We start from the raw sequence: 12,774 nt of genomic DNA, 5'->3' as shown, positions 1-12,774 counted from the left end.
ATTAGCGAACCGATCTGTTCACTGCCAGGCTATTTAGTCAACAGTACGCTTGTCTTCATCGTTTCTATATAGCTCTATCATTTTGCTGCTTAGAAAGGACAATTCTAAAACAGGAGCCTCACATCTCCATCGCTCAACTCCTTATGTTGAAAGAGTGTTGTGTTACAAGAGTGTCGCGTGGAAGTAGTGAGTATAGCAGATCTGCAAGCTCACAATGCGTTTGAGCTTGTAGATCAGCTATTTTCACCATTATAATAATAATAAAAGGAAGAGTTTTGGACATAATGATGTTTCCACCCAACAGCAACGATATACACCTCCCCTCTCCCCTCCTCTCCTTTCTTCTCTCCCCTCCTCTCCTCCCTCCTCTCCTACCTCATCCTCCCCTCCCCTCCTCTCTCTTTTCTTCTTTCTTCCCTCCCCTCTTTTCTTCTTTCTCCCCTCCTCTCCTCTCCCCTTCCCTCTCCCCATCCCCCTCCCCTCTCCCCTCCCCTCTTCTCTCCCCTCCACTCTACTCTCCCCCCCTCCCCTCCACTCTACTCTCACCCCCTCCCCTCCCCTCCTCCCCTCATCTACTCTCCCCTCATCTCTCCTTTGCGCTTCGTGTTGCTTGAATATTGTAAGAACCTTCCGCAAACATTCGTTTTGCTTTAGGAAAAAAAAGCAGAAAACAGCAGGAGTGCCATTTGGAAAGCGCTTCACGCTCCAGGCAGAATAGTGAACAAGGAAAAGACAAAGGACCCGTTATATCTATCAAGCCCATATAGAAGAGCAACGCTACAGAGCAGTGACAACCAAGGATGCTGAAGCTAAAAAAAGATATTTACAAAGCACCTACTTTTCCTCATCAAACTCTTTGTTCAACATCACTGAGGTATTAACTTAAAACCGGGAACGCATCTGTGTAACCACTTTAACCATTGTTTTATACTTTGGCTATTCAAAAATAGCAGATATACAAGCTCATAGCATATAGATATATATATATGAGCTTGTGCAGCAGCTGCCGCTATGAGCTGCTATTTTTGAAAAATCTTGAAAATTTGAGCATATCTTTGAATATATTTTTAAAGCGAACATTTATAACTCAAATCTTTGCTTCTGGGGGTCCCGGATCATTTTTTTTGTATTGTTTTATTATTATTTTTTTTACAAATGTTCACTTTAAAAAATATTTATTCAAAGGTTTGCAAACATTTTCAAGATTATTCAAAAATAGCCAAAACAATCGTTCCCGGTCTTAACTCTTTCAATGCCATGCTTATTTATGGAATTTTGGTTCTGAGTGCCACAACCAAAATTAATTGTAAAAAAAAAAGTGCTTAGGAGCCGAGATACAGCCTTTTTCAGTAAAAAGTTAAACAAGAAGTGAATGGAGCAGCAAATCTTCAAATCATCATATCTTGGGTTCTGAACATCTGAAAATCTTTTTTTTTTTTTTTTTTTTTTTTCATGACGTATTTGACGTAGTGTGGCACACGGGGCGTTAGGCCTCATGACGTATTTGACGTATTGTGGCACTGAAAGAGTTAATGGGTTAAAGATGTCCCTGAAAAGAATTATAACGAGAAAAAAATATCTAAGCTATCAGGCCTGAGAGAAGAGAGAGGAAAAAAACTACAGCTCGACTCAATGAATCTCTGTTGACTAATACCCGATTTATACTTGGCTGTGCGCCTGTGCCGCACATCGCCAATAGGCCGATCTACAAAGCACAACCGAGTATTAAATCAGGGCATGAAGCGTCTCTGTCTGACAAGATGATTAGAATCATCACTTCAAGTCCTAAAGATCTTTTTCAACAATAATAAGTTGACTTCCTGAGATCAACTCCAATTTCCCTCCAGAGATCATTTCATTCACTTAATGCAGATCATGGCTGTATTCTTTGTGAGATAATAAAAGGTATTTTTTTACTACCTTCCAGAGATTCTCATAATGTAATAATAATTTGGTCCTCTCCCATTCCTTTGGGGTATTTTTTGGGGGGTCACTGTAGATTTGCATACTGTATATTGTTACTGTAAGCCTCATACTGTATGTCCACATTTCTGTACCTTCCAGAGGGTTTTGTGCAGTGGTGTAAAGTAACTAAGTACATTTACTCAAGTAATTTGGGGGTATTTTTTTACTTTACTTGAGTATTTCCAATTGTCAATACTTTTACTTCTACTCCATTACATCTCAGAGGCAAATATTGTACTTTTACTCCACTACAATTATTTGAAAACTTTAGTTACTATTTACTTTGCAGATATAAATGATTATATTATAAAACATACATTAACCACTTTAGCCCTATTTTATACATAGGCAATTTGAAAATAGACGATCTACAAGCTCACGTGTCACATTGCGACGCGTTGTGAGCTTGTAGATCTGCTATTTTCAAACATTTGAGTACTTTTACTTTTGGTACTTTGAGTACATTTGGATACCAATACTTTTGTACTTTTACTCGAGTACATTTTTAATTCCAGACTTTTACTTGTAACAGAGTATTTTGCAGCATTGATACTTTTACTAAAGTAAAACATGTGAGTACTTTTTCCACCACTGGTCTTGTGTGAGTGTGAGATAGAAAATAAAAGGTTCTTTCTGTACCTTCCAGAGGGTCTCGTGTGAGTGTGAGATAATAATGAAGGTTCTTTCTGTACCTTCCAGAGGGTCTCGTGTGAGTGTGAGATAATAATGAAGGTTCTTTCTGTACCTTCCAGAGGGTCTCGTGTCAGTCCCAGCTGGCTGATGATGTAACGGGGGATGTCCGTCTTGATGCCCTGGCCCTCTTTAGCATGACCCTCAGCAGCCTCCAGGAGATGATAGAACTCTTCTGGGTCAAACTCCTGGAGACACAATAAAAAAAATTAACAAATAAGTTTCAACTCCCACGGCTTACATTTTTGGGTCACATACCTGTTTTTAAGGGTCTTGAGTAAACATGCCTTTTTTGTTTCCTTCAAAACGTTATTTGTAATATTATTTCGGAAGGTAATAAAATAAAAGTATAACTTATTTTTCGTTTTTTTTTTTTTTTTTTTAATCCCATAAAACTGTTTAAAAGAAATATACAGAAAATAGTGAAAATAGCCGATCTACAACTAGGAGATCTGCAAGCTCACAGTTGTAGAACACTGGTGAGCTTGGTGGAAGCAGTTTATGGAGACATAGCTGACATTATGGAGACCTACCAGGCATTCCATCAGTAAGGGTCTTGAGTAAACATGCCTTTTTTGTTTCCTTCAAAACGTTATTTGTAATATTATTTCGGAAGGTAATAAAATAAAAGTATAACTTATTTTTCGTATTTATTTATTTTCGAAAACATTACACACAATTTGAAAGACAATGATTTTTTTTTAATCCCATAAAACTGTTTAAAAGAAATATACAGAAAATAGTGAAAATAGCCGATCTACAACTAGGAGATCTGCAAGCTCACAGTTGTAGAACACTGGTGAGCTTGGTGGAAGCAGTTTATGGAGACATAGCTGACATTATGGAGACCTACCAGGCATTCCATCAGTTTATATAGACCTACCAAGCATTGCATCAGTTTATATAGACCTACCAAGCATTCCATCAGTTTATATAGACCTACCAAGCATTCCATCAGTTTATATAGACCTACCAAGCATTCCATCAGTTTATATAGACCTACCAAGCATTGCATCAGTTTATATAAACCTACACAGGCATTCCATCAGTTTATAACCAGAAGACCTTTTCGATGTCAATTTTGACAGCATTTTGATTTAGTTTTAGTCAAAGTCTTTTGAATACAATTCCATTAGTTTTATGTCATATTTTAGTAATTTGAAATGTTTTAGTTTCAGTTGACTAAATATCACAAGATTTTAGTCAACTAAATCTATAGTTGATTTAGTTGACAAAAAATGGCGGACCTTGATGGCGTCATAATGCCTTATTTATACTTAGCTGTGTGCCGACACATAGTTCTCCCTAACATTTTCATCCACATTGTCAAATATTTATTTTTAGTCATTGTAGCTTGGTTTTTATTTTGTTTTCGTCAGTGAAAAAAGGTAGTCCATGAGCATTTTTCGTCATAGTTCTAGTCGACAGAATGACCACCGTCATGGAGACCTACCAGACATTCCAGCAGGCGAGCAGGTCTTGCTATGATGATGAGGATCTTCTTCACCAGCTCCTTGATGAAGTTCACCTCCTCGCTCTCGGATCTCTCTGTGGACTAGAAGATACAGCATGGTTAAACCGAGACGCCATTTTTGGATAATTCATTTCTAATCAACCGCGCGACGGAGCGATATTATGTCGCCAGCTGGACTAGTTACATCAGTGGTTCTCAAACGTTTTCGTGCCAAGGACCCCCAAAATGATATACGTGGACCCCCATCTCAAAATATTTTGCTCCAGGGACCCCCCAGAAGCAAAAATTTGAGTTACAAATGTTCGCTTTAAAAGATTCATTGAGTCCAACTTTCATTAGAAGGACACTATCAGTCACTAGAAGCAGGGGCGTGTGTTTTTGAGTCGAACATGGCTAAAATTGAGTTTGAAGCTGCAATGACTTTATATTGGGGGGGGGGGGGTCCGAAAAAAAATAAAGACAATCTAATATCTAAATATCGAATCAAGCAACTTAAAAACTGATCTGGGCTGCACACAAAAGCCTGAGTGGACGTCAAAACGACCCCAGAAGTGTTTTTCGAAGTGAAATTACATCCAAATCGAAGCATACAATCTCCTCCTACCTCTTGGAAGAGTCTCTCCAGCTTGTCGGTGAGCTCACAGAAGTAGCTGGAGGTGATCAGACCCAGCTGGCTCTTCTCCAGACAGTCCCGGGCCAGCTCTATGATCTGGTGATGAGCGAAGCCCAGCACGCCGTCCGCCAAGGGGAGGATGCTCTCCGGAGAGTTGGCTCTGATGACGTCCCTGATCCGCTCCTCCATCTGAGCCGTGGCCTGCGTTTTTTGTTGTTGTCAAAATAAGTGTTAAATTGGCTGTGTATTCCCGTAGTGTGATCATTGTTATAGAGCAGTGGATCTCAAACATTTACATTTCAAGGGCCCCCATAACTCTGAGAGTGTAGAAATGGAACCAAATGGACCCGTAAAAAAACCCGGAAAAATGATTATCCGATCGCGGTAATCCGTTCCATAGTTGCGGCAAGTTGAAAATAGCATGTTTTGACAAAAATACATAGTAAAACACAGCCGAGATACAGAATATTTCCCTAATATTTTAACAGGGAAGTGAATGGAGCAGCCAAAAAAATATATATATATATATATAATATATATATACTCTTTCTTTTTTTTCAAACGTGCCTAATGCGTCAATGGCACTGTGGACAAAGTACCAATTGACTCGAAAACGCGTGCATGGCAGTAAAATAGTTAATAAACTGAAAATACATGTTCAGGTCACGATGCCAACTTTATCCAATCAGGAGAGAGAACTCATACAGGATAAACAAGTGAAATTGGAAGTGATAAAACAAAAAAAACAGAGCTGGAACACAATACAATTGAAGGTGCTAAATTATCTTTGAGGGGCTGTCTCTCCTGATTGGATTAGAATTGGTATCCCGACCTGAAAATGTTTATTGAAGAGCTTGAGAGATACTATCAGAATATAGAGCTTTTTTTAACTAAGCACTTTTTTAAGGATAATATGCAAAGGATGATAAGCAGGTAAATATGGCTGAAAAAAGTCGAGCAAAAATGTGCATTTACCTTAGGAAATCGTTCTTTATAGACATGGTTCATCATGATAATCTCGTGGTCGTAACAAGATGGAGATCTTCCAGGGCTAAAGAAATACATACATCAATAAAAACATGATTAGATTAGTGCCAGGTGTGACTATTACTAATATACCATACATTATATACTAATGCCAATATAACAACATCACAATTAACAATGTAGGCATTTACAGTATCAGACTCTTAATCCAGAAATCACAAATCACAAAACCAGACACGGCTATTTGAAGATCCGGAACTGGATCGACGGATACAGTCCGGGTGCTATTCCTAATTTAAATAAGTAAAAACAACATGAAGTTGACCTACCAAAACTACTCATGCAAATGTTGTCCGTCACTCTCCACCCACACAAGACCGACAGAAACCAGACTCAAACACAGCTGTTTTTGTAATGTAATTTAAACCACTTAATGATTCTAAAACGACTATCTTTTGCAATACAAACCCTCTTCAACATTCAAACTGTGTTAATATAAAAAAAACGAAAAACACAAGAATCGAATTTAATTGGCTATTTTCTACTGATTCTAAAATTGCGACATGTGGAAGGTTTGACCAGTAGCAGACACATTTTATTAAAAAAAATATTTTATGCTGCGTCAGGTTTTGCAATGTCTCTATGGTCAGAATCAGCTTCGTTTGTGTTTGTTTACAGGTATGTGCAAAAAGATGGACTTTCAGAGCCGTTTCACCATATAATGTAAGTCAATGTGGGGACTATTTTGGCATATCAATTTCTAATCAATGGAGTGACTATTGAAGATATTGTTGAAGATATACAGGCATTGACATTCACAGCTTGTAGATCGGCTATTTTCGAAAAAGTTTGACAGATTTTGACAAGTATATTACTTTCAATGGCGTGACGTCACATTCTCTTTCTGGATAGAAATACAATTTGACAGAAGTGTGGGAAAAAAAGGAAAGAAAACCCAGCCTATCTTGGGCGAGGTGCTGGAGCCAAAAGGAAACTAAATTACAAAAAAAAGAAGAATCCTCTGCATACTCAAAACTGTGCAAAAATCTATAAAATATCGGATTTTTGCACAGCTTAAAGTGTGCAGAGTAGACTACCTTTTTTCACTGACAAAGACTTAACAAAAACTAAGCTATGATGACAAAAACTATGACTAAATATATTGACTATTTCATCAACAAATGAAAACTGGACTAAAATGAATGTTAGGGGGGGACTAGTGGAGAAGATTTTATGCTTGGTTGCGCACAGGTTTTGTGCTCCGAAAATAGCCGATCTGCAACCTCACAACGCATCTGACGCGTTGCGAGCTTGTAGATCTGCTATTTTCGGCACCCGGCTGTGTATAAATCAGGCTTCATGACGCCATCACGTCCCGCCAAAAATAGATTTTAGTCGACTAAATCAACTGTAGATTTTTTATATGTAGTCAACTAAAACATTTCAGATGAAATATAAATATAATAATATAAAAATATAAAAACTAAAGGGACTAAAACTAAATAAAAATTCGCTGTCAATATTAACACTGGTGTGGGGAGGCTGCCTGTGGGGAGGCTGCACCGAGTGCCGCGCTGCGAACTTGTAGATCTGCTATTTGTTGAAACATTGTGAAAATTAGTAGAAATCTTATATATATCTTATATATATTATATATATATTATGTTTTAAAGCGAACACTTTTTAACTCAAATCTTTGCTTCTGGGGATTCTAATGTCTTCTAAATCCTATCAGTTTTTTGAAAAAAACGTACGTTGCTATATCAGTGGTTCTCAAACTTTTTTCATGTCAAGGACCCCCAAAATTACATGTATTTGGCCGTGGACCCCCATCTCAAAAAAGTTGTTCCAGGGACCCCCCAGAAGCAAAGATTTGAGTTAAAAATGTTCGCTTTAAAAAAATATATATATTCAAAGATTCGCACACATTTTCACGATTTTTCAAAAATAGCAGATCTACAAGCTTGAAGCGCGGCACTCTACGAGCTTGTAGATTTGCAATTTTTTTAATAGCCAAAGAAATCTTAAAATGACACACAGATGTGTTCCCGGTCGTAATGGATTAACTCAAGTAAAATGAGTAAAAACTACTAATAGTAACCTGAGACTGCGTGAGCGCGGTCGCATGGCGGTGGCTCGTCGGCAGTCCTCCACGGTGAGGCTCTCCGTGCAGAAGTGCTTGGACAGGAAGTGCAGCTCGTCCGGCGTGGGCTGATAGGGCAGCTGGTGGAGCTTCTCCTGTGACGAACAGGACGACTGCAAAATCACATAAATACGTAAAAAACTTGAAAAAAAAAAAAAATCTAATACATGCAGTGCATTATTCAACGAGAAAAGAAAAAGAATGGAGAAAAACCAGAGGATAATTCTGTTAATGTTATTGTTCCAGTGGATAGACTGGACCCTAGCCCACCCGACAGACACTTATTTTTTTTACATTTCTGTACACAACATGGCTTCCATGGCTTTTCAAAGATTGTCTATTTAAGGTAATAAATGCTGGCAAGGGGATAAAAAACGATGTTTTAACTATTTTGCTGCCATTGGCACCGTTGGTCCACAGTGCCATGGACGCGATAACGCCTCAAATAGTTTTTTCATCGTTTTATATAAGATTGCGCTGTGATCTATAATCCGGAGTGACCACTTTCACTGTAACTCACACGGATAGGGAAATAACGTCATCCAAAGATTTCCACCTCCATCCACTCTCTGTCTATTTGTTTCCTGCAAATGCATGTAACTCGAATTAATTTGTTTTGCCCTGGTTTCGACAAGACACCGCGTATTCAATCTCTTGCAAAGGGAGCAACAATTCCGGTTAAAAAAAAGAAAATCTCTGGACGACGACCCCTTTGTGTTTACCAACAGTCTTACAAGTGATCATAATGTATAGAAATGTTCTGAGGCCCATTGGGAAAGACGTGCATTTTTGACAAAAGGTCGTGTTTTCAGCGTGCCTGCGGCAAAAAAAGCTACCTCAAAACGGCCTCCTGGTGGCGCTATAACAGGTTTTTGTTGTCTCCGCCACGCCGAACAATACTTACAGACACAGTGGAGCTGGGCGTGTTGGTCCCATAGCCAGACGATGGCAGCGAGGCCAGTGACCAGCGGCGGCCATCAGTCCTACGACACAGCCATAAAGAAAGAGAATTAGTGATTGAAAACATAACGTCTTTATGAAAAGATTTACTACGGTAAAAAGTGTGAAATTGGGTCAAGTTGCAATTGACCTCGATGGAATGATTTTTTTTTTGGCAGCCTGGGGGAGGGGGAAACAGCGCCGGCTGCTGGGCCGTTAATGGCAACTCCAGCGGTTTCATTACTTCCGCCTTGGCTTCATTTACAAGAAGGAGAGCTTTGCCGCCTTGGTTGCAACACTTCTGATGCACATATGTGACCTAAAATAAATTCCCACTTGTTGACAGTCAAGATTTCTCTCTTCTAATATCATATTGTCGCTGTCGGGCAGAAACCTTATATCTCCATAATCCATATTATTTTTTAAATATTTTTTTGTAAATGAATGCCCTTCATCATACAAGAGTGTCACACAAACATTTTGAAAATAGTCAATCTACAAGCCCACAACGTTTTGCATCGCGGTGCGTTGTGAGCGTGTAGGTCGGCTATTTTCACTACTTTTTAAACACTGGCTGAGTGGTGTTGATGATTTACACTACCTGCTTAGTATTGACTACTAAAGGTATAGTATGAAACTTTGCCCTGTGTTTACATAACACTTTTTTTACCCATAATTTCCCTCGATACCAGCAATTAAATTAAGTATCAGATAATGGAGTAGTGTGGTGGTGTTTACCTGCAGAGACACATCATCCTCTCACTGTATTTGGGTTTTTTCACTGTTTGTTTTGGTAGACGCTAGACGGGGACGTTTTTGGTCGACCAAAACAAACCAAAATACAGCAAGAGGGCGATGTGTTTCTGCAGGCAAACACCACCACACTACTCCAATGGCTGATAACCACTGGTATAGAGGGAAATGATGGGTAAAACTAATAATGTATGGTTTTGTTATGTTATGTAAACAGAGGGCAAACTTAAAGTTACATCCTATGTCTTAACCCCTTTAAGACCGGGAAGGGAACGCATCTGTGTCATTTTAAGATGTCTTTGGCTATTAAAAAAATAGCAGATCTACGAGTGCCGCGCTATGAGCTTGCAGATCTGCTATTTTTTTTTTTTATTGTGAACATTTGTGCAAATCTTTGAATATATATATATACATTTTTACTCAAATATTTTCTTCTGGGGGGTCCCTGGAACAACATATTTTGAGATGGGGGTCCGTGGCCAAGTATATATAATTTTGGGGTTCCTTGACATGAACAAGTTAGAGAACCACTGATATAGAAACATAAGTTAAAAAAAAAACTGTTAGGATTTAGAAGACATTTGTAGAATCCCCAGAAGCAATCGCTTAAATATATATACACATATATATATATATATATATATATATATATATATATATATATATATATATATATATATATATATATATATATTCAAAAGATTTGCACAAACTTTAATGATTAAAAAATAAATAGCAGATATACAAGCTCATAGCGCCGCGCTATGAGCTTGTATACCTGCTATTTTTTTAATAGCCAAAGAAATCTTAAAATGACGCAAATGATGCTTTCCCGGTCTTAAAAGGGTTAAATACAATACAAAACTACTCCTGAACACAAGTACAGATACATTAGGTGGGATGTAGACGTGAAACACTGGAGGGAGATGGTAGTTATCATGGATCTTATGATGTACTTTGAACAAAAATAGGGTTACAAAAATGCATGATAAAAATGGGAGGCCTAAGGTGAATTTACCTGTCTGCTCTGAAGCAATGACTGTGGATCATAATAGAAAATAAACAGTTGCATGAGATCATGTTGATTGGTGGCACACAGTTAATTCATTATTCAGGTGATTTTTTTTCACTGCAGGTCAAGCTAAAAACGTATTCAACTACAGCTGTGGATTAGTATCTAAGTACATTTTTCACTGAGTACTGTAATTAAGTAAATTATTTGAGTAGCTTTACTTTACTTGAGTTTTTTTTTTTTTTTTTACTTTCACTCCACTTCATTTTAAAGACAGACGTAGTTAAAGTAAAAGTCCGGAATTAAAAATTTACTTGAGTAAAAGTACAAAAGTATTGGTATCAAAATGTACAAAAATAGAAAGCACTCAATATGCAGAATGTCCCATTTCACAAGTTTTCAAATGTATAAAATCTTTTGAAAATAGCAGATCTACAAGCTCACAATGTGTTGCGATGCGACACATTTGTGAGCTTGTAGATCTGCTATTTTCAAATGGCCGAAATGTTAATAGGGCTGAAGTGGTTAATGTATGTTTTGTAATAATTCTAAATCTACAAAGTAACTAGTAACTAAAGTTTTAAAATAATTGTAGTGGAGTAACAGTACAATGTAATGGAGTAAAAGTACAGAAAATTGGAAATCCAGTAAAGTAAAAATACCTCAACATTGTACTTAAGTACAGTACTTGAGTAAATGTACTTAGTTACTTTCCACCACTGGATAACGTTGCACAACAGCTAGAGTGCATGTCAGAACATAATGTGCCTCAAGTTTGGATGATCATAAAGATCACATGTGACAAGCCTGTCAAGGCAATTGTGAACACTGTAACAGTTATAATAGATGCCGTTTCTTCTAGTGGTGCTGGGCAGTGGTGGAAAAAAGTACTCACATTTTGTACTTAAGTAAAAGTATCAATACTGCAATGTAGAAATACTCCATTACAAGTAAAAGTCTGGAATTCAAAATGTACTTGAGCAAAAGTAAAAAAGGTATTGGCATAAAATTGTACTTAAAGTACCACAATGTAAAAGTACTCATTATGCAGATTGTCCCATTTCACAAGTTTAGAAATGCGACGCATTGTGAGCTTGTAGATCGGCTATTTTCAAATAGCCAAAGTATGTATGTAGGTGGTTAGTGTATATTTTTTAATGATAATCAAAATCTACAAAGTAACTAGTAACTAAAATGTACTAAGTGGAGTAGAAGTAAAAGTAAAAAAATTGGAAATACTCAATAAATGTAAAAATACCTCAAAATTGTACTTAAGTACAGTGCTTGAGTAAATGTACTTAGTTACTTTACACCACTGGCGCTGGGTCTGTCATGTTTACCTTCGTGCAAAGGAGAAATGGGCCGAGGTGCTGGGAGAGAAGTTTCTGGGACTGTCTTGTGGGCTCGATCCTGCGGGAAAGAGATTAAAAACCTTCAAAAACATTGTAAGCCATACAGATCCATGAAAACTTTGAGATAATGACACTCAATGCCAATAGAACATCGCTCCAATCCAATCCAAGAATCCAAGTTAATAGAAACTACAGCCGTTCTCTTCCTGGAAAGATGGCATGCTGGGTTAGAAGCAATTGCTCTTAACTCTATAACTGCCAAAGACGTTTATAAACGTCTTTGAGAAATTAGCTGTTGCCTGCCAAAGACGTTTAAAAACGTCCTGAAAAAAAAAAAAAAAAAAAAAAAAAGATTCTCTAATTATTTAGTATTGACACCTTTTCGATATTCCAAACGAATAAGGAGATAACAATTTCCAAAGATTTGCTGCTCCATCCACTTCAATGTTAAAATTGAAACGGACAAACAATTCACAATGTTTTTTGGTTTGAAACTACTGGTTTTGAGCTATTTTCAAACATCAAACAACACATGACAACAAGGTCAAATTGACCTCGTTGACATTTTAGTACAGCGGTTTACCAAAAAATTGTGCACTTTTTGAAAAAAGCATGAAACTTTTACCATAGTTAGATGATACCATGAGGTGTATTTTCAGATGTGGAGTCAAGTCTGATTTGACCTCTGAGGCCCGGGAGAGGTCAAATTCTAAATGGCTGCCGAAAATATTGAAAAATGCTTAACTTTGGAACCAAACACAGTAGAAGAACATTTAAGGTGTAATTTCCCACTAATTTTTAAGTGCCCAGTCAGTTGGTGATACTTTTGAGATCAATAGAATTCAA

At 37.5% G+C, this 12,774-nt stretch overlaps 1 protein-coding gene across 3 annotated transcripts in view; it reads right to left on the bottom strand.

The window, feature by feature from the left end:
* The window catches only part of mast4 (microtubule associated serine/threonine kinase family member 4), a 161,793-nt gene that overhangs the window by 37,900 nt on the left and 111,119 nt on the right, over positions 1–12,774 (bottom strand). For all 3 annotated transcript variants that reach the window (XM_080418562.1, XM_080418563.1, XM_080418564.1), the window contains 7 exons: positions 11,917–11,986; positions 8,777–8,855; positions 7,831–7,985; positions 5,718–5,793; positions 4,734–4,943; positions 4,109–4,210; positions 2,711–2,843 (listed from right to left, as the gene is read on the bottom strand). In XM_080418562.1, the coding sequence (XP_080274688.1) occupies positions 2,711–2,843; positions 4,109–4,210; positions 4,734–4,943; positions 5,718–5,793; positions 7,831–7,985; positions 8,777–8,855; positions 11,917–11,986 (825 nt within the window). The remainder of the gene's footprint in view (positions 1–2,710; positions 2,844–4,108; positions 4,211–4,733; positions 4,944–5,717; positions 5,794–7,830; positions 7,986–8,776; positions 8,856–11,916; positions 11,987–12,774) is intronic.

The sequence above is a fragment of the Gymnoscopelus braueri genome (assembly GCF_963280865.1).
Source record: "Gymnoscopelus braueri genome assembly, chromosome: 22".
NCBI classification, from domain to species: domain Eukaryota; kingdom Metazoa; phylum Chordata; class Actinopteri; order Myctophiformes; family Myctophidae; genus Gymnoscopelus; species Gymnoscopelus braueri.
The sequence above is the reverse complement of the archived record's forward strand: the minus strand, read 5'-3'. Positions and strand labels throughout refer to the sequence as shown.